Source organism: Ischnura elegans, chromosome 8 (assembly GCF_921293095.1).
Source record: "Ischnura elegans chromosome 8, ioIscEleg1.1, whole genome shotgun sequence".
NCBI classification, from domain to species: Eukaryota; Metazoa; Arthropoda; class Insecta; order Odonata; family Coenagrionidae; genus Ischnura; species Ischnura elegans.
The window spans coordinates 56,279,747-56,303,503 of NC_060253.1; the positions used below are offsets into that span (position 1 = coordinate 56,279,747).

Consider the following 23,757-nt stretch of genomic DNA (forward strand, 5'->3'; position numbering starts at 1 on the left):
TGGATATCTGTTCTCAATTGTTCAAGCAATCTAAACCTAGCGCACAGCCTCGGAGTCTCTAGCAGCTTCCAGCCTAATTTGCTTAACATCTGAGTAATGCTGTCTGTATGCCAGTAGCAGTTTCTGATGAATGTACTGCTTTCCTTTCTATTTTATTCATTTCACGGATTAAGTCTTTCTGCACTGGATCCCACATGCTTGCTGCATATTCAAGGTGTGGTCAGACCAGTGCAAAACAGAACCTATCTTTTACCTTCTCATCCAAAAATCATCCCACAATAAAGGCTTCCAAATTCCTAACTTCTTAAGAGCTCTGCCACAGCACAAAAGCAAAAACTTTTGTAACTGGATTTTAATTCTTGGAATTCTTGCCAATAGTAGCATGTTTTTCAAATTAATTTGTTTCAGATAGATAATAAATACGTTATAACATTTTCAGAGGTGAAAATGAGGCATGGATGTGAGTTATCTTTGTACATTGTCCCTTGAAACACTTCATCCCATTCCCATCATCGGGGACATGAATGTCTCAAGTGTAAAAAACCATCAGGTTATATCCAACCCATATATTTCAATAGAAGGCTCATTAATAAATACAATTCAAATGAATTGCTAATTACTCTCAAACATGTTGGACATACAGCAAAACACCCCATATTAAAATATACCTACTTACATGAGTGCTACTATTGCCCCACAAAACATGGAAAAATTCAAAACCCATAAATAATATGATTATAGGAGAGATCTCATTCAATTCAATTGAATATTTTAATCATCATTAAAGAAAAGAAAATTTCAAACCTTCAATTTGGTCACTTCCTTAGTTAACACTGCACAAGGATTGCTGCTTTCCAATTCCAAAAGGTAACAGGTACTATTTCTAAAGGTATTTTTCTTCACATGATCTTAAGTGATGGTACCATGCTCAATAAATCCATCCCAATTATTTCACTACTTTTAACTTGGATGGATCACTAGCATTGTATTAGAACTTAGGTCACAGGAAGGTCATGCTTTTGGTCTGGTGAAAGGGTATGATCCCATTGTGATCTAAAGTAGGCAAAAAAACGAAAAAACAAAACAAATAAATGAGATACCAGAGTGAGGGCAAGAGTAATGAATGAGTACGTATAAGATAATTAATCTACAACATTGTTTTAATAGAAATTGATCACTTCATAACAATTTGGGGTGTTTAAAAAAAAGAGACAGTTAAACCAAAAGGCAGTGTAAAAATAGCACTGTCAATTAACTATCAATAATTTCAGCAAATATTGTGGTTTTAGCTTAAAGCTGTTGCATTGAATACTCAAAATAACCATTCATCTTACAATTTCACAACATAATTCAATGAGTCACACCCATAGCATTCAATTACTCATTACATATCTCATTATTTTCTCCCAACTAATGGCACAAGAACATTAGTATGAAGGAAAAGTTACACCCTGTAAAATCCGCACACTTAGAGTCCTACTATTCTTAAATATCTTTGGCACATAACAATCTGAGTGCATCATTGCAAAACATCACTTGATCACTTAAACCTTCAATAGCAGGAACTCAATTATATCGATGGTCATGCATCATTAAACGTTTTAATAAAGCCCATCTACTAGACACACCAACTAAATTCATAGTAACGCTTCTAAATGCATTTAAATTCACAAAACATTTTGCTCACATATAAAATGCTAATTCCACCCCTGCTCATTCTGTTTTATATACTAAGTACATGTTACCACATAATATTTTCTAAAACTACACAGCTTACAGTTAGTGGCATTGAATATGGTTTATTTTTCTAACAGCCATTGACAATCACAGGAAATGACAATAGGAGTTATCATCATCTAACATAGCTCTACAAATTTTTCTCAATGTATCCACCATCGCTGTCGACATAACTATGATCCACGTACACACCAGTGATGCCATTGCAAAATTAGCAGTGCCAGAACACAGTTTCCTTAACTTTCTTAAGAAGTGAAATATTACTCTTTGTGTTTTTCATTACGAGTTATTATTTACATTTTATAACAAATTTTTGTTTTGGTTACGAATGTATGTATTAGAAATTTTGAGACAACAAAATTGATAAAAGTGTTACTGGACTATTATGCCTTCTGTTAACCAGTGCCGGCTGTGGCACTGCAAGGGGGGGTATTGAGGGGATAAAACCCCCCAGAGCTCAGAGAAATGTTTAAGTTAAATTCATTTGGTTCACTCAATTGGTTTTATATTACTTATAGAATAGTGTAAGGATTGATAAAATATCCTCCAGAAATCCGTAAATCTCACCATTTTGAACAATTTACATTTAAAATTTTTTGGGTAATGGCCCTGGCATCTGGTGGGTATTCCATACTATGACTGGGGGGGTCTAAAATCCCCCAGCCTTGATTCCTAGCTACGCCCCTGAGTGCCGGCACCATGACACCACTGGTACATACCCAATACCCATCAGGCTGTTTCTGCAAAACAGCAGCACTGGATTGGCACTACTTTCATAGTTTCTTATTGAAAATATAAGAAATCTTTCACTGCCAAAAAAAACCATTACCTCCCAAGCTCCTCAAAAAGAAGAAAGCCTATGTAGACTTTAACCATTCAGTTCCGAATTGTTCGACCATATTTTATCTAACAACGTTGCACTGCATTTTATGTCAACAGGCTAATGAAAAAGAATAAATAAAAAGTCATAACTCAACAATACTCAAGACTTACGGATCATGTTCACAAACCAAATTGCTCTTAGGTGTGATGAAAATCATTAAAAAACATCCACAATCTAAAAATAGCATAATATGAACTATGCTGTTAATAAGCAGAAGTCATTTCCAGTTTTAATCACAGAGCTTGATAACCTTTATAAGTGATAGGCTTACAAAGGGACGGCCAAATAAATGTCAGTATTTTGAACAGGTTCCTTTTAGTTTCCCTTAAGAAAAGAATAAGTTAATATGAAATGATGGATGTACTTGTATAAACTGTCATGTTTCCACATCTTATAGCCTCAAAGCCAACAGCATTAATTTTAATATGGTGATACGTATATTCATCAGTCAATGACGCAAATGCAACCTAATTGAGTTGGCAAATATAATAACAGAATCTGCATTATCACTTCAGAGGATCTGAAGAACCTGCATGGAATAATGAGAAAATATTGTCTGAAGTAACAGATATCCATGGAAGGAAACCCGAAAAGCTATTTTGATCAGCTAAGACTCCAAGTCAGCCTATATAAAAGCTTTAGCAAAGTTTAATTTAATAAAAAACCTCTAGCCAACACATAATATATGAAGTGTATTCTGACAATAAACGTTATCAAATTTCCAAAGCTATCCATAAAGAGATGAGTTAATGATGCAAGTTATGCAGTCATATTGTAAATTCTCTGATTCGACCCATGAATATAGCCAGGATGTAGATTAGATGTCTAACAAGATGTGTACTGCCTTGTTTCTTATGCCAAAAAATACACCCCACCCTATGCCAATATGTCAAAAAAGTCAAGAAAAGGTCGTGAAGCTTTCAAAATTAACTCAGTAGAGGGATGCATACACAAAACATATTTAATCAATGTTTTACACTTCGTATTTCTTAGAGCATTGTATTGAGCCCTCAATCATCAATTCATGCCAAATAGATCAATAGAGTAGACATGTGAGCACTGCCACTCATTGCAGAGAGTATTCTCTGATGCTGATGCCAACAACTATCACATCCACAGCAAAGGTCTACTTATAGGGGTTAGGGAGAAGGTAGGGTAAAGTCTGAGAATGGCTCCTTTCATTCGGTTCAGAATGAAATGTATCAACATTATCACAAATGTCAGTTCTTCATAGAGGGTAGTATTGAAGTTTTACCTCAACATTAAGTTCAAAATAAATTCATGTTAATAACATTTTGCAACATTAATAATGCTGATTGAAAATCTCTTCAAAGCACATCTACAATCAAACACAAACCTCACTATACCATCATTAAAAAAATGGCAAACACTCAACACATTCCATAGTACAAGTGAATTAATTCAATGATTCAGGATATATGATCAATTTCTCAAAATGGCTGAAGCAGAACTGGAGTTTGCAAGAGGAGCCTACATAAAATATTTTTACATTCAACATTAGTACTTCATACTTCATCCAAAACTCCACCAATTCCTAATCTAATTCTATTTAATCTCATGGCTGAAAGAAAAATTCAATTCATTTTCATGTATGCCTTCAGCAGTATACATGAGAGGTGAATAAAACAGCACAAAATATCAAATAAAACCATACCAAACAGTTATTCGTTAATTTTAGGATAGCAATAGATATTTAACTTGAAGTTTCCATTTTATCTCTATATGCCTAAACTTAACTGTTACTCACCTAATTCAGAGCTAAGCTTAGCAGTGAGAAGACCTTACCAAAGTAAACAAAGAGAGTTTTTTTCACCTACCTCTTTGAGCACTGTTTCAATTAGCAATGTATCTTATGACTTTCTGCACTTATAATTTGGATTTCAATATTTTTACTGCAGTCCATATTCCAGCAGGAAAATATTAGTAAAACACCCATTTGGCACCAATACTTCTTCAGCAAAATACAATATGAGTCAATTTGATATCACTATGACTAATAAATATGCTCATTTATTTTCCAGCAAGTGAGAATTTCTTCAGTTGTCAATGTGCTCATACTATGATTCACACGCTCTAAGACAACAATGATGTTCCATGACCCAGCCACAATGTGTGTGAAGTGTTTGTAGCAAGAATGCGTGGATCAAAACATTCATTTGCGGATGGCCCTCAGAACATTGTGCATATCACGTAAATTTTCATTTCACTAGCCTCTTTGTCAAATTCATTGCTCTTATTGCTAGCAACTGATCTATGGCAGTGACAGCAGGCTTTCACCGATTTCTTCCTAAATGATTAAGGCCCATATGGAGATGAGCACAAGATCACTCCCGTAGCAATGGCTGTGGTCAGCATGAAGGCAGCCAACAGGAAGCGATCACACACCAAAGCAACTTGCTTCCACTCCACGGCTGCATTTTCTTCTCTCTCCTGTTCACTGATTCTTGCCTCGTTCCTCTCCAAGGCCAAATTGATTCGATGGAGAACTCTCAGAAATTGAGACTCAAAGCTCTCTGTCATAAAAGAATAATGAAAATTAGTTCACAATCAAGAATTAACCCTTTTAGTGCCAGCCTTTTTTACCTGGTATACGCAAAGAATGCCAGGGCTTTTTTGATGAATTTGCACGATTTTACTTAAAATTTTATAAAAATTCTAATATGAATGCGTTGACGCTAATTTTTTTATATTTAAACTTTTAATACTTACGTCATTTTAAAAATTTCACCTATGTTGTTATCTCTTCTGTACAACTTGGGAAACATATTTAATTTTTCAATTAATTTAAATACACCGGCCGATAGATCGGCCCGTGGCATTCTTCGCACATACCCCTCGGGCCGATAGATCGGCCGGCTGGCACTAAAAGGGTTAAAAAGTCATTCTACAATGGCCACCTAATTAACTTTCATATTAGTAGCACTCACTTATTTTAACCCAAGAGAGAAGAGAGTTCATCGACACCCCAAAGAAAATATTGTTTTTCTCTTTCCTTGAAATGATTTTGCTATACTGTGGTGCTTTTAAATAGGTCCACCTAATTAAATTAATACAAAAAATTATTCCTATTAAATAAAGAAGAACCATGGGGTGATATACACCCCCTTCACAGGTTATCAGAGCCTTTTAAAAGATAAAATGATAGGATTCACTCCAAAAAATCAATAATTGATGGCTCATGAGTAACTGCATAATGAAGGAGCCATGTACGACTTCCTTAAGGCAAAAGTCATCATTAGTAATCAAGTCAAAAAGTTCTCACATGCCACTTCCTTACTTCATATGAAAAAATAAGTCAAAAGAATAGGAACTAATAATCATGGAAATGCCAAGTTCCAGGGTAGAGGTGGAGGAACTTTTCCTTATCAAATGCAAAACATAAGCAATTATCCACTATCACTTACATTTCATTAACAGTATTGATGTCTATGCATTGAGCAAGAGTGTTGCTAATTGAATTTGATGGGATCATAGCCAATCAACTTAGTTATGTTTTAAGATATGTGGCAGGGAAGTTTTAGGAGTAATTAAATTATAACTGCACATTTAGGATTTACTCTATGAACTAACTTTAATGGACCAAGGCCACCACCTGGAAGCACCATCACCATAGCTTACAATACATAGGCACAGAAATATCGGTGGGGGACAGCACATAAGGATAGAAGTACAAAGGATGGGTCAAAATAGACACAACAAATCATAAATATATTTAACATTGCATTCATTTAATTTAAATGGGATGTATAAGTTGACAATAGAATGTTGTAGATCTAGTGGAAAGGGGTTAGTACCATGTTGGTTGGTTGCTGTGGCGATGACAAGTTTCGCTGGCACTATTGCCAGAGTCTTCAGGTCAAATATGCCAGTCCAGAATTTTCAATGGTAATGCCATCATTTTTCAATAGATACAGCTAATTATTTGTGTTTCAAATTTCAAGAAAACTAAGCAAAATAACTCATTTTATGCTTTCCTCTAACTTGAAGTCCCCACTTAGCTTCTTTCAAGCCATTTTTACACCATTGTTTACATGAATGAATTTCAGAATATATTTTTTTCACATATGTATTTGAATTCATTAATATCATGTAACCTTCCACAGAAACATAATAACCCACAAAAAATCCCACTTTTACTTAGGTGATGTTAGAAGTAAGGAACTGAAAACAGCTATATAGGTACATATACTCCATTAAGGCATTCCTAGTTTATACTGTGTTTTTTGGCCCAAATAACAATGGAAAAATTATAATTGGCAGAAATCATATACATACCTACCTAAAAATGCACCATACTAATAATGCAAGGAGAATAAATAGGAAGTCTTAAGATGAAGGAAAATTTACCATATCAGGATATAGAAATGATAAAGCTCCTGGGAATTAAAGAATAAAACACCACACAGAAGTTGTTCAATGGAACGAAAACCGAGGTAAAACTTGCATGGAAAATGATCAAAAATGGATTATCCATCGCAAGGGTGGATCCAGGATTTTTTTTCTGGGGGGGTACAAGGGTCTGACAGGCTAACGATCTTCTCATACTTGAGATTATAAACAACATTAAACAATTAATGTACGAAATATTCTCTTTATTTGAATATTAATGTTTCTGATATGGATTTAAATGATTGAGACTCCGTAATACTCAACACAGAACAAACATAATGATAACAGCAATAAAAGTCTTGTCTATTTTTTAATCATCTGCGGTGGCACATGTCCCTGTGCCTCTCCCTTAAATCCATCTATGATCCATCGCTAGGGATATGAGAAGAGTACTTTTTGCTCTCGCGTCGATTATCGAATCGAGTTGTAACAACTCCCTAGTATTGAGTCATGTTGAGTTGAGCATGGCAATTTCTGCACCAGGCAATATAACATACATATCTAAGAGGTACCGTGCAAGCCACCACCATGTGCCACCACCCTGCAGGGCGTGTGGCAAAGTGTTATTTCACAACAGGCATGCATCACTCATCCTAGCCTCAATCAGAAATGCCCTCGCAATGAATTCAGACCAGAAACTAGGAGAGTGCTGAAGATATGAAAATGCTACCATGCAAATAAAACTATTAATTATTGGTAAAAAAATGAAAAGTTAGTATAGAAACTGATTCATACATGAGTTATAACATGCCAAGAAATCCATTCATATAGTAGTATTGACAATCACAGTAGGTTACTAACTATACATGCAGAGACTATTTTACCTAATTTGAGTCAAGTTATCCGAGAGCTAAACTATTGTAGACATTATGGTCCCTTATTATAAGTGGAAAAAAATGACATCTTAAATCTATCTACAGTCTATTACCATCATCTTATACTTGTTATCATTTTTATGTCTTAATCCTATGCATTTATAATCTCATATGCAGTGTTTTAACTGAAAAGGATAACTTAACTTCATCAGCACCACCTTGTATTATTTGATGACAGTGGCAGGTCCAGAGAGGAGCTATGGGGGCTATAACTCCCCTGGTGTATTCAATTTTCTCTACATAAAATGGTAATATTGTCCCAGTAGTAGAATATACAGGGTGTCCAATTTATCTTGACCACCCAAAATAACTTTTTGTCCAGATGTAAATTCAAAAATGTGTCAAGCAAATGTCCATTAGCCATCAGAGGGACATTAATCAGCATGACTGCCTTCCTTGTAGCTTTGTTATGTCCTTTTTTTAAATGGCACCCTATATTTTTTATGAATGACAGGTGTGCATTTTACTATGTTTTCATTTGTTCATTGTCAACGCCAGCAAGTGGAGCAGTTCCAATACCCGCGTACCTTGTACATAGGAGGAGACCACCAAAAAACACTCAGCCTCCCTTAACTCTTTTAGTGCGGCCAGCTAATACATCGGCTTTTGCCTCTCGGCCAAAAAGTGGGGCAGGCCGATATATCAGCTCTTATGCAGTACATTTTTTAATTTGCTATTGCTTATTACATTGCTATAACTTACTTCAGTAAACATAAAAATATTCTTTCAATATTAACAGTTTAACCTCATCGATTAAAAAAATGCATATGGATATATGATGAAATAACTTTGTATTATTTCTTTTCTCATTAGCAACATTTTGTGACAATGCCCTCTGAATTTCTCACCAGTACCCCAGGAAGAAGAAAAGAGGATTAAGGAAAGAAGGAAAGAGGATTATTATTGAAAATTTGTGCCAAAGCATTTTCCATTGGAAATCAAAAGCAGTTCAAAATGTGTTACATATGAGTTAGAAAGGTGTACAAATGAGTTGATGACATGGTAGGATGCTATGATGTCATGAACTGCTGTGCACCATGTTTCAATTCCACAGAAGTTTGAAAGCACAAACAAATCAGTGGTTACAAAGCAGATTGCTTGGTGTGCTATTCTAGTATCCTCTTTGTAGGGTAGAACTAACTCATATATAGATTATTAACTGTGCCTTAACCAAGTCACCAGAGTGTCTACATCTCAAACCATGATGGTGATATCCACCACAATTATGACACAAAAGGTAATATTATTCAATAGATATTTATACAAATAGAATATTATAATGTAATAAAAGCTATAAAATTGCTGGGTGATTAGATGAAAGAAGTAATAAATGGAGCAGACCAAAGCAAAAAGAGAGTATCAAGATAGTGAAAGCTTGAGAAAACTTCAAGAGAATAAAAATCAAAGCCTATTTCTAGGTAGGATAATCAGCATCAACGCTATAACTCACATTGACAATCAATAAATTGGCAATCAAGCATGTTGAAAAAATTGAATGGTTCAACAATAGGACAATAGTCATTCTCTTCATTATTTGTTTCTTTCTCACCATACAAATTGCAATATTTTTGCTCCACACTTTCAGGAAGAGATAAAGTAGGATGCAATAGATTATATACTACAATAGAAAGAGAAGGAATAGCAAAGGAAACGCACTGGAGGAAAAGTCGACTTCACCTGGATTCGAGTCAGCTCTAACCAAATTCCTTCTAGGCACAAATCGTGGGGATCTCTGCTGAGGTTCCAGAAATTCGGTGCCACCAGTGGCTGAGCCGATAACACCAAGATCCTCGGGTGTGACCCACTTGTCACTGCGCTGCGAGTCTAACCTCGTTCCAGTCCTTGGGTTAATATCCTGAAAGTAAAAGAATATAAGGATATCAACAGTACTTGAATGTCATTAGGGTAGTAGCGGATACAGTAAAAACTCAAGGAGGGGAGGCACAAAAGATATTTTGAGCCACATTTACTTTTGCAGTAATGACAAATAATTAAGTCACACGCAAATTTTAAGAAATTTTTACTTAAACTGATAATATGCGTATACCAGACAATGCCATCCTATGATATAAAAGCAGTTACAATAGTGGTTCTGCAATGTTCGGCAATGCAGAGGGCCCCGCAAGGGTGGGGCACGCACCCCCCTATATGTATCCGCCAATAAATTAGGGATATAGGAATTGCAATTCTTATGGATAAAATATATTCGTTTAATTGTTTAACATTTTTCTTTGACTAAATTTTTGTTTCAGTAATGCTTAGAATGTATTGATGTAAAAATTTTGCAATATACCACAAATATATACAAGGGCAGATACATGATTTTTCCTGGAGGGGGCACAAGGGTCTGACAGGCAAGTGGTCTTTTTATATTTGAGATTAAAATAACACTCATGTAACAATTACAGGACGAAATATTCTAATTAACTTAACAAGATAGATATTAATATGAAATCAAAAGATTGAGGCTCCCAAAGACACAAAAAAAACGAACGTAATGATAACCGTATTAAAAATCTTGTCTCTTTTATAAGCGTCTGGGAGGGGCACGTGATCCCATCCCCCACCCCAGGGGCGGATCCAGGATTTCTTTCTGGGGGGCACAAGCAAGGCAGTAGCCAGGCTTTGTTCTGGGGGGGGGGGGGGGGGCACAAGGATACCCTGTAATTCAAAACGAACGCAATGATAACGGGGTCGTATTAAAAATCTGGCATATTTTTTGAGGGTCTGGGGGGGCCATGTGCCCCCGTGCCCCCCCCCCCCCCCCCCCTAGATCCGCTTATGCCACCCCCCTCAATTCGTCTATGAATATATATGTGGCAAATGCATTTACAAGGAAAATTTCCAAATTCTTAAAATTCTACAAAGCCACACCCGGAATCACTTATTTGGAAAACATGGTGAATTCGTTTCCTGCATAGAAAATTAAACAGTCCAGAACAATAGAATTGAAAAAAAACGGCTTCAGTTGGCGAAAATATCGGGAATAGCATATCTTCAATTGCCTTTGAAAAGTTACCAGTGCATGCCTATTCCTCGACCGGTATACTCCTCACTTTATTGTTTATTTCAATTGGAATTATTTTTCATAAAAATTACCACTCACGAAGAGGAAGAAGTGGCAGAATTCTACAAAGGGACACCATATTCCTTTCTCCGCCTTTTCAATTCCTTATCTTTACTTACCACCACTCAATTCCTTTTCCGCTTGCATCTTTCTCTAAAAAAAGTCCTCTATCAAATAAAAAATTGTGAGCAAATGAATTTAAACCTGCCAGCGTTAGGCGTTTTTAATGAATTTGATATCTAACTTCCCTTGTACTACTTTTCTATGTACTTTTAAATTAGTTATTACACTTGAATTTATAAAATGGAAAAAACTGAAAGCATAAAAATTAAAAAGGAAGCAGCATTACCGGAAACCCTCTTTTGAAACCAGAAATTTCAAAAGTTCGTCAGGGATAACACTGGCTTGGATAAATTGCCAAAGTAAAATGCCTTTTGGGGAATACGGTAACTGGCAGATGCAGCGTAACGGAATAACTCATTTTGTTAATGACGACTCGATAACTCCGTCACTGCATCCATTCCTTCCCTGCACATAGCATGAACTCACCAATCAATGACGATCGTGCTGAGCCAACTGTGACTAAGGAGGGTGATCCGACTCAAGCCAAACGGAGACGAAAAAACGGCCCATATTTGGACACACGTTTGAGCGAATGGCCCAATTTTTCAGGATATTTGAGAAATCGCAAAGGGGGTAGAGAGAGAATCGACATAGAAGGCTCAGAGAGAATACACAAAGAGTGATATACGGCGTAAAGGAAATGGATTGAAATGAAAAACTCCGAGGTCACGTGACTAGTCTGATTGGCTGACTATAGAGTTTTTTTCATGTTGTTTATTTCAATTGGAATTATTTTTAATAAAAATTACTGCTCACGAAGAGGAAGAAGTGGCCGAATTTTAAAAGGGGACACCACATACCTTGCTACGCCTTTTTCAATGCCATACTTTTTTATGGCATTCAGAATACCGATCGCTTCTCGGAATGGGGAACGATTTCAATGAATGGGCCTTGGCTTGGCTGTAATTAATTATTTTTTCATGAGGTACGTTTAAAACGCCTTACATTGTATAAAAGTAGCGAGCCTGAGGAGTGTAAGTGAAGAGGTTATCGTCGTTTACTCTCAGCGAGGAGGCCAGACTTCGCGGCTCCATTTCGGTGACATATTTTTTCGTATTTCACTTCAATTGCAACTATCCTATGTAGGAGGGGAATTTTTTGCCGCCGTAATGGCTTTTAGGTATTTAATCAGTCTAATTCCGAATTCGGAGATTGGAAGGCATAGGAAGGAATTGGAAGATTTGGCTACTCACAGGCGCAATTCATCCTCGGAAAATATGACAGTGAAACAGGCAAGGTACGTGGTCTCCCCTTGTTAGACAAATCTATATATACCTTTAAAACCTATGAATCGACACAATTGGAATGCTATTCTTTTTGCCACCGCTTTGACCTTGACTATGACCTTATTTGGCCAACGGTTGAATTTTCTCGAATAAAAGTGTATATTTCGTTTTTTTTTAGCGTCCTAAAGCCTAAGAATTTACATCTTTGCCAATGAAATTCAGACTTTTTTCTATCTCGCATGTTTTAGCATTGCAATTCCGATACGCAAAGTATAGATTTTGTTTTGGATCCACATTGTGAAGTCTAAAGATAAAAATGGTAAAATGTTTCTTGGACTCAACAAAACATACGACCTTTTCCGATGAGTATGCTACGCTCCTGAATATAGCTCGACGGGAAGTGACTAAAATTAAACGTCAAAAATGACACACGATCAATGGGACCGTCAATATCCTCTTCAGACCTGAAAGCGTATTTTCCGAAACAAATTCGCGTTCCCGTTCCACAGAAATAGAATCAAAAAACATGAATCTGCTTAAAAATTTGTAATTTAATAACCCCTAGTATCACCAATTACAAGACGTGCAATTACAAGTACGTAAGAATAACGCAGTAATTACAAGGAAAGGGCTTTATAAAAAAATATAAAAATTGCATAAATGCAGTGCATTAATATTACATAAGGTCATGTCATTGAATTAATACCAATGAATAAAATATAAACGAGTAAAATAGCATCAATAAATGGTCCTTCCTTTCCTAATGCCACTCATTGTAGAATAACACCAGAACTGGAACACTTCGTCATCAGCGAAGCTTGAAATTCAAGAGAGGGATGGAAAAGAGCCGATTATGTTCAAGCGCAGAATGTATAGAATACGTTACAAGCGGCGCTCAGCACTTGAAGACACTCTTAAATCAGAAAATGATTTTTAAAAACCATATGTATCACATATGATACATTGGTACTGAAGGGATTAAATAAAAGTATTTAATTTGCTTACTCATTATTCCATTTCCATTGTGTATATGAAGTTGCATCTTCATTTTAAGCTCCGGCTTTTAATTACTGCGCGGCTACCTCGAACGCTCTCATGTGCATTAACACCGGAAGTACCATACCTGTCATTTTGACGTGTAATCTCTACTCACTTAATTATATTGCCGAGGATTTTTTTTTCTGACGCCTTCACTTATTCTTCCTTCTCTTTAATTTTATGGCACGTATTCAGTTAAAATATAATTTAATCTTTTCTCATGAAATGGAATCCATCTGTCAACCTTAAAAGACCAGCACAAAATCAAAATGATAAGTTAAGCGTTTCTATTTTATGTGCAACGGTAACACGTTTTTCATTCAGGAAGTCACTACACTATACTATATCTGGCCATATCGATGCTTTAGTTACCACATTTATGAATTTTACATTCCTTATTACATTTTTAATGGAAATAAGAAGCATAACTGTCATACCGAGAGACGTGTGGTAGGCCATGGCAGGGAAGGCAGGGGCGACGTGACCGCTGTTCATTTAAATTTTTTCATTGTGAATTTATTTGTAAAAAAATATTCAGTTGCATTGATAAATAAAGGAAAAGGTTATATTTAATGAATTTATTTATTAAGTTTTAACATAAACGAAGAAATATTTAAAACTAGCAGGCCAACCGGCGTTGCTCGGAAAAATTTTCTCTGGGAAATTCGAATTCATGGTCACATAGCAGGATTTTTAGGCACGCTGAACCGCAAACAATTGTAAAAAACTGTTTTTGCATAACGCGCACGGGATCAGCTTATACTCCGTTCCATAGCATGATAGTACATAATAGTTATGCTTTCCCTTAGAGCGAGTAAAGAGGTGTGCCTACCCGGCAGGATGTTCAACCACAGAAGTTTTATGATGTGACGTAACAAATGGTAATAAGAAAACGACGTGGAAGACAAGTCGGACGCAATAGTAAGTATTAATATGGGGTTTAGGAACATGAGATGCACCTTGTACTAACTTTGTTCGCAATTCTTGCAGACGGATGGAAACGCATATCGGACAGATAAACAGACATACTCTTATATATATCATATATATACTATATTTTTATATACATACTACTCCATTCATTCACATGACGCCTTATGCGCAAACATACAAATAAATTCATAGGTAAGGAAAGAAGGGGATAGGAGCATGTAAAAGAAAAAGGACGAGGAAAATGGTGCTGTGGTAGATAGAAAAATGCCAGAAACCAGAGTGTAAAAATGTGGCCTGACTGGGACACGCACCCAGAACCTCCCGGTTGCCGGCCGGGAGCTCTACCAGTTGCGCTACCAGGAGGCTTACATTTACAATGATTATGGCGGGGGTTTACACACAGGAAACTCCCTTTGCTTTGGCCCACAAGAGTAACCAATAGATGGCACTGGGGTATCTCACTCCTCACCATCAGAAGAAATGGACGAGGACACAGGTAGGATGAAAGGATAGGTCTCACACACATACACACGATAACTGAAGGAAACAGGGACATGCGTTTCGGGGAACGCTGAGCCCAAGTGAAAGAAGCCAATATGGCCGATACACTGCTTCATTCATTAAAACGACGCCTCGAGTGCAAACATAAAAATAAATTCATAGGTAAGGAAAGAGAGATTGTTTTCCCATTTGTATGTCATTCATGTTTGTATCTTTGAAAGATAAACCGAAATTATCTAGTTTACTGCACATTAAAAAATTAAAAAGAAGTTTGCATAAAAAAATCAAAAGATCATTGGACAAATTTGTCCAATTGTGCAAAAAAAATAATTAATAATCTCATTAACCAAAAGAATGAGAAAAAGAAATAACTTTTAACTAATAAATTTCCTATTTTCACGCAAACAACATTTTACACTCACTTTTATACAAATGCGCCATTTTTTTAAATGCATATGTCACAAGGCTGGTTGTGGTGAGATTGACTCACAGGTACAGCCCTTTTAGACGCGCCTTCGGCGCGGCCAATTGATGAGATCTTGGATAGAAATATATATAATAGAAAAATATAGACATCGATATTACTTCCCGTCTATGTGACGAGTAATGGTCTTTCAAGGTAGCCATACAACCCCGATCCTTCTTGCGTTAACTCTTTAAGCATTGAGCGGGAAGTCAGTGACTGAAGTCAGTGGCACGCGTCAAGCATTCAAGAACTTGGAAGAGGACGAAGAGAGAGAGAAAGAGAAGAAAGAAGACGAAAGTGGGAGAGAGACAAAGATAGACGAAACGACGCGACGGACTCGATTGAAGCCTACGTGACAAGACTCCTCATCTATGGGATTATATCACTCCTCTCTCTCTTTCTTATCGCGAAGCCATTTGCGGGCTCACAAAAATCTCTTACACCCATTGAAGGGAGTTAGTTTTCGGGACACGTTCTTGGAATCAGTTCATTCGCATGGAATAGGAAGCCGTTTAAGACTTAAACACTGGGGAAGTTGTCCTCTCGCGGAGGTGCTACAAAAGCGAAAGTACACGAGGAATGAGATATAAATAATAAAGCTCGTATGAAAATGTGGAGTAGTTCATGGAATTCCGAACAATTTAATATTTTTGTGTTTTTCAACATGTAAAGTCTCGAGTAACACCGTTGATATGAGATAGCTATTCAAAGTATTAGTACATTTCACATTCACGTAAAATTATTATTTTAGCAAAGGAAAAACTTTCATCTTTTGCACTATATTTCAATAGCACTACACTTTTAGCACTACATGTAAACGTTTACGTTTACATGTAGTGCTAAAATAAGCTCACTTTATCAGGAGTGAAATGAGTAGACTCAAGCTTTTCTTTGCAGTGGTAAATTTACTGCTCCTATGAAAAAATTAAGACATTAAAGTGGTGAATTTATTTTTAAATATAGCCAGCGTTAAAGAGTATAAAAAGGTTCATTATAGGGGTGCATGAATCACCGTATCTAGTCGTAATCTATCTTTTTGGTGACACATTATTCATTTATATCTTCAATAATCATACTGAACATTTCTAAAAAAGAGATTAGACCTTCTCCAGCACTTCCCTTAATCTCAAATGAAATAAATAAATCTGCAAAAATATCAAGATAAAATTTTTAAATTTGAACCACTATTGGCGAGGGATTGAGTCCTTATAATTTCTAGTTCATACCGGTAAGTTTAAACATGCATCATTATTGAAGACTGGTAGAACAGGAGAGATAAGTCCTCACTAGCTTTAGTGACCGAAGTGGCTCGGATCGACTTCATCGTGAGATAATAGGGTCCAAAAAAATTATTGTTGGAAGACAGGCGGAAGGGAAGGAAAATTGTCCCGTATCCTACCCAAGGTTATCAAAAGACTTCTCTTTTCCCCTAATCTTCTCAGAAACTCCGCGTGACTTCAACGATCTATCAATTTGATATTCATGATTCTTCAATAGTACCACGTTTCGAGAGCTTCCGACTCTCATTTCTCTGCTGCTCTTATCGCCTCACTACCATCAAGAAATATATTCCCAATGTATGAAATGAAAAGAAGGATTGGAGGCAAAATAAATTAACTCCTTGTTTGAAAAATCCACAGAGAAAAATTCATTCACCTTGCCCGGGATTCGAGCCCGCATCTCGCGATTCCGTTCGAGTGCTTAGCCATTTCAGCTGCCGAGGCGAGGAAATTCGAGGTCTACCACTTATCACCGTGGCTCGTCCCGGTGTATTTAAATTGGTCAAGAGCGAACACCTATATGTATAAAGTGTATGTAATGTGTATGTAAAGTTAGCGCTCTGCTCTCTAGCTGTGGCACCGTGCGCACGATTTTGACTGCCTGTGGCATCATATGCTCAGCAGTTCATACCACCTTGTCCGGTATAGACCACAAATTTCCACAGGGAAGAATAGCGCCTCGGTAGCTTAACTGAGCGGACGTGTTTACTCCTCGCTCCGAGTTTGCCGAAGGACGAAAAATCCCCGGGTTGGGACGGCTGCCTGTCCCGCGGCCTCACCACCTCACCGATCGGGCTTCCCGACCGGCAGTTTTTCTTTTTGAGTGCACATTGATGGTGATTTTTGAAATGTGACTTTAACGGATTTGTTAAACAACGGAGGTGGTGAAGAGACAACTAATTAATCCAGGAGTGTCTTCTTCGTTTTATTTTCCTTTCGTGGCTTCATTATAGTGGTGTTTTTTCTTGGGTACTTTCGCGAGTAGCAGTTAGTGCTCGCCCCTGCCTGTGCACAGTCTGTGCCAGGCAGGCGGGACCTGTCCCTCTGTTTCCCCCCCTTTTTTGTGAATACCCCACCCCTACAACACGTGTGACATGGAGGTCCAGCGTGTTAACACTGTGATAATATCCACCGACGACAACTTCAGAATCCCGACGCCGTTCGAGGTCCATGTCTTCGTAAGGGAGACATTGGGCCTCACGGTAGACTGCATTGACGGAATACAGATCGGTTATAACCGCCGGAATGTTTTTTTAAAACTGAAAAACGAAGACATAATGAAGAACTTACTCCAAAATAAGACACAGAAGCTCCCATTCCCGACCAAAGAAGATAGGCTTACGGAAGCTACGATCGAATCGGCCGGGGAGGTGCCTACGATCGTTAAAATCATGTGCCTCCCTTTCGAGATGCCCTTGGCTGCTATCGCCGAGGAAATGCGCCGCTTCGGCGAGGTAATCACTTGTTGGGAGGGAGTGTGGAGAGGAAAAGACCTTCTAGCCGGAACGAAGACGGGGACATTTTTTGCGAAAATAAAAATAAAGCGAAATATCCCATCCTATGTCCCAATCAGGGGGCACAGGGCAGTGGTTATTTATGAAGGGCAGAAGAGAACTTGCGCTAGGTGCCACGAGGAGGGACACCTTCGAAAAAATTGCCCACGGAATGAGTTCGGGCGCCGATTCGCTGACGTGGCCGCCACCTTTACCTCGTCCCCCCAGGATGACGAGGACACAGTCGCTGATATTGCACAGCAGCTGTCGGCTGTGGAGGCTGACCCGACAGCTCAGATGACCCCCTCAACAAAAAGACCCCCCTCCCCATCCACGCCTTCCAAAGAAACCGCCGATATAAACAAAAAACAAAAAATCACGGAACAGCTCGACGAAAAATCATACCCTCCCCTCCCGGATTCCCCAGCCCCACGTCCCCAGCGACTTATGATACAAGCAGAAGTCCACCTCCCACCACCAGCCACTTCCTCAGATGCCGAGGAATCACCCGCGGTGCGAGAGGAGCAAGAAGAAGTCGAGCCGGAAAAGCACGTTAGTGCGAATCCAGCGTCTCCGACAATTTTGCCAGCCGAAGTGGACGCAGACTCAACAAATCTAATTGAATCAATTGTCTCTGAGGCTTTTGACATAACATCTGCGACTATTAGCCTCATATCCTCTCCAGCCGCCTCCCGCTCCCCCTCCCCCTCCCCTTCCAATATCTCGCACGTCAGCGAGACGGCCACCCTCCCATTCCTAACCCCCGTTCCGGCTGAACACCAACGCGACGGGACGCCGGAAAATGAACACGCCAGAGATGACGATAGCGGGGATTCCCGGGAAGGGGAGTCACTGCCGCTGCCACCACAGCCACGTCGCGCTAGATCCCGGCCCGGATCGGCGAAAAGAGGAGCTAAGATAAAACGAGCAAAACAAATAAAAACAAATGGTAAGTCTTCACAGCCTTAGCAGGTTTCCTGCCCACTGGCTAAACATGAATTTTTTAACGCTAAATATTGCGGGGGTCTTCAACCCCCTGAAGATATCATTGTTAGTAGACATGCTAAAGAGGTTGAACATCGACGTGGCATGTCTGCAAGAGACGATGGAGGGGGTCGTTTGGCCAGACCCCCTCTACAGGCCATTCACGAATTGTGATGGCCCAATTCGTGGCACTACTATCCTAGTGAAGACTGGACTTCCAGTCACCAATATTAGACTCCATCCGTCAGGGAGGATTATTTCCCTGCGCGTGCGAGACATCTATGTGGTAAACGTCTATGCTCCTGCGTTCGTTGAGCGGAGCGTGGACAGAGACATATTTTTTAATGAAACGCTGCTGCCATATTTACTTTGTTTTACGGGAAATGCCATTCTAGCGGGAGATTTCAACTGCACTTACCGCCGGGAAGATCGTGAATCTTCCCGTGCTCGCGCCCCAAAACCGCCGAGCCGGGCTTTTAGAGTTTTAGTCGACTCCGTTTGTTTAACGGATTGTTTTTTAAATTTTAAAAATACCGGCACCGTCGCTTTTACAAGGATGGGCACAACTTCGCGCTCGCGCATTGATTACGTGTTTTTATCAAAATCCCTCAAATCCCTGCCATATACCCTTAATTTATTTCCTATTGCTATTTCCGATCACTGCGCCCTTTTCCTTTCTCTCCCTTCCCCCTCCCCTCCCACTCTCAAACCCCCTTCCCCCATGTGGCGCATGGACACTCGGCTTCTTCGCGAACCCGAGCTGCGTGACAGGGTTCGGGCGAAAGTTGCTCAGATAATGGGCACTTTCGAACCGGACAAAAATCCTACCGAATGGTGGGATTTAATTTTTAAAAAGCAGATCTCTAAGTATCTGAAAAGAATAACACGGCAATGGAGAAAAGAAAAAAATAAGACGATCGACTTTTACAGGGATGCGCTCTGTGAGTTAATTACTATGAGAGAGCGCCCCAAAAACTTTAACGAAACAAGAAAAGAATTGAAAGAATGTATTCTTTCTCATGAAATAACACGCTTCGCTCCTCGCTGCTGGCAGCGGGAGCTCGAAAGCGAAAAATGGGGCCCGCTTACACTCTCAGAGCTGAAGAGGGTCATTAAAATAAGGCATCGTAACTCCACTGCCCGCATGGATGTCCTTTTCAAAGAGGCAGAAAAGCATTTTGTAGATATCTATCAGCGCTACCCCGCCTGGCGGGAACAACAGTGTCCCCCACTCCCCGACCTTCCTACCTTACCATACGAAAAGATTAGCGAGCTCGAAGCCGCGATCCAAGGGGAGGAGGTGGAGGAGGTTCTCCGCTCACTTCCCAAGGGTAAGTCCCCCGGCTCGGACGGGATCCCATACGAGTTTTACACCTTATGCTGGGATATTTTAACTCCTTTTTTAATTAGACTATTTAACTTCTTTTATCTATCCGGCGGCGAGCTGGCTCCTAGTCAGCGGACCGCCGTGATCTCATTACTTCCAAAGAAGGATCGGCCGACGTCGTGTGACGACTTGCGGCCGATCGCGTTACTCAATTGTGACATTAAAATTTTTACGCGTATTTTAAAAACAAGAATATCGGCCGTTGCCGACATTATCTTACATGATTCCCAGCATGCGGTGTCTAACCAACGTAATATTTTAGACGCCTGTGTTTTATTAAGAGACCTTTTTATCACGCCAACGGACGATTCTTTCTATTCCATTTTAGCAGTAGACTTAAGTAAGGCGTTTGACTTCATTCGTGTCGAATATATTTTATCGGTTTTAAAAAGAATGGCTTTTCCCGATATATTTTTAAACGCAATTAATTTATTGTATACAGATGCCACGGCCTGTCTTCGGGTAGGGGACGGGATCACAGGACCCATAGCAATAAGAAATTCAGTTCGTCAGGGGTGCCCCTTATCCATGGCCCTTTTTGCAGTGGCTATGGACCCCATCATTAGGGGACTGCAACTGGCTGGTATTGGCATAAATCGTTTCGGCTATAGATACACGGGGATCGTGTACGCCGATGACGTTACCCTATTTTTAGACAAAGCAGAACAACTTCAAACAGCAAAAGAGGTAATTGAGGCGTACACGGCGGGGGGAATCGAGATCAATCACAAAAAGAGCAAGGCAATTGTCTTGAAAGGAACCCCCCCACCAGATCCCTGCTGGAAGGTGACGACGAATCCGGTCAAAATTTTGGGACTGTGGTGGGAGATGCCAATACCCGCCATGATAAATCATAATTGGGAGACTGTGCTTAGGACAATAAATTTCAATCTAAATAAATACACTTGCGTAGTTCTTCCCCTGACGGTAAGGGTTAAGATAATCAATAATTTAATTTACCCGAAGATATGGTACGTGGCCCACACATGGATCTTAACTAGACAACACCATGCAATGTTAATTAAAAACACCAACATTATGATTTGGTATAAAATGCTTTTTAAAGCCAAAAGGCAGCAGCTTTATTTTAATCGCGATAAGGGAGGGTTAAATCTGCATGATGCAGGTCTGAAATCGAGAATAGTTTTTTACAAATTAAATTTTAAAATCCTGGGCGGGGAATCTGCGGAGAGGCGAGCGCTGCTTAAGGCGGCTTGGTCCGCCGGCAGCGCCGCCTCGCGCGAGTTAAAAACATCGCTGACGGCGGCTCAGTCAGTCGTCGAGCTCCTTCGCCCGGGCGAAGCTTACACATGTAAAACAATTTATGAACGGGTTTTAAGGGGAAGGGAGGGGAGTGCTGCTCCCCCCTCCGCAAACTCGTGGAGGAACTGGGCGGCATGCGGGGTAGAGGAGAGTGTCGCGAGCGATGTTTATGGCGTGATCGTGGGCCTATTGCCCACGCGGGACAGACTGTTTAGAATCAAATCCGCCGACACACCTCTCTGCCCTGCATGTAATCACATAGATGACATGCCACACCACGTCCTTGGTTGTGGGGATAGACCAAGGGCTTGGAAGGCTATACGATCGATTTTCAGAAGCTTTGACTCACTGGGTAGTGGTGCCACGATTACGGATTTGAATTTATTAATTCTGAACTTTAAACTGTTTCCAAATTTCAAAAACATCATACTTTCGGCCCTAATTTCCAAATTTATTAACCTTGTTTTACGTAAAAAGCCAGTGGGTGAGGGACTCCTAAGGTTTGTGATGCTTACGGACTTTGGTGGAACGCCGACAAATGTCAAGGCTTTCATTATAAACGTTTTCAACGAAATTATTGAATTTGATCCGGGCTAGGTACATCTACCTACCTACCAATCAAGAAGACAAAGAGAGTAATATAATTGTTAATTTTTTTTTCCTTTTCATTGATTTTTTCATTGATTCATCTGCAAAAACTTTTTCTCAATTTCTCAGTGTGTTTAATTTTGGCTACAATTTTGTAACAAAAATTCTAGTTACTGTTTTTTTTTGTATTTCTAAAAGTGTATAATTCAGCTTGTGTATTGAAAAAATGGAAATAAAAATTTATTGAAAAAAAAAAAAAAAAAAACTGGGTAGAACATTTGACCGGAAATTGGGAGATCCGGGTTCGAAACCCAGTAAAAGAGAATTTTTTTTTTCTGTGTGGAATCTTCGCACAATTTCTGCATTCCGCAAAGTTGTCACCGTGGTTAGTCCCGGAATACTGTAATAAATTAACTACAATCATTTTAAATGGCAAATGTAAAGATAGCATAAGGCTTGTGTGAAACCATTCCAAAATAATTTCTATACCACCTATCACCGCACATGGTGCCTTAAGTCTCCTGGACTGCATGCTTAAAAGCAGCTTAGAATTGCGCACGCAATGCAGATATTGTAGGAATTCACATAAAAAGGAACGCTACTACCACAGCCGTGAGTGAGTGGATTAAATGAAGCCGGTTAGACATTTTGAACATAGCTTAGGCGTTGAGTAATTTTCATTCCGATCTTTTTGCTGAAGCGATGATGGAAAACTGGCGCACTATAGGTTGCTGCGACAGGTTTTCAATACCTCGTTCGCATTATTAACTTTGAGTAACGATAAATTAATCCCGAATAACCAGAATACGTTCCAACATGATGTGTAAAACCATAATGGACTGTAAACATGCAACCCAAGAATACCGCAGATAGGAAACGAGGAATAAACATCAAGATTTTACGTAATCTGATAAAATTTTAGGTATTAAATTAATCTAAAACGTTCAAGAAACAGGTTTTAATTTAATTCGTAGAATTTAACCATTTTCAGTTGAAGAAATCCAGATTGCACACATTCATTGTGATTTTAACACGCCTCACCCCAAGTATGGCCTCTATAGCCTGAAAAAAATTACGAAATCAATAACAATATTTCTTGATTTACCTTACTTTCACTATTCCGTGATTTCTTTTTATTTATATTGACTCACCAATTCCAATTCGGCACCTTTACTTTCAAAATAAGACACATCCTCATGGGTTACGTCGCAATCCCCAACATAAAGTTTTTTTCTTCCAAATATATCCGATTCCTAGCATTACGCTCGCTGTAGGTATCATTGTTGGAATGCAGTATCGATAAAAAGACTTAAGCGAAGGCATATTTCAGGTAAGTAACAAGGGAAAAAATATGACTTCAGTTTCGGCTCGCTCCGGACAAAAAATCCCACGACGCGACGCACGTCCGCAGTTAAAGATCACATTCCAAAAACATCGCTTCCAGTCTGAAATGTAAGTGCATTCCATGACTCATCCGAGTAGGAATCCGGTCGCCAATGGAAT

General features: G+C 39.0%; 1 protein-coding gene across 2 annotated transcripts in view; it reads right to left on the reverse strand.

The window, feature by feature from the left end:
- Nucleotides 1-2,378: 2,378 nt before the first annotated feature.
- Nucleotides 2,379-23,757, reverse strand: part of LOC124163662 (neuronal acetylcholine receptor subunit alpha-10-like) — a 397,294-nt gene continuing 375,915 nt past the window's right edge. The window contains exons 8-9 of one of the 2 annotated variants that reach the window (XM_046540723.1): nt 9,583-9,760; nt 2,379-5,154 (exon numbers count right to left, since the gene is read on the reverse strand). In XM_046540723.1, the coding sequence (XP_046396679.1) occupies nt 4,937-5,154; nt 9,583-9,760 (396 nt within the window). In that variant the 3' untranslated portion in view covers nt 2,379-4,936. Of the gene's footprint in view, nt 5,155-9,561; nt 9,761-23,757 lie in introns of both variants that reach the window. The other variant, XM_046540721.1, reaches the window with a different exon arrangement.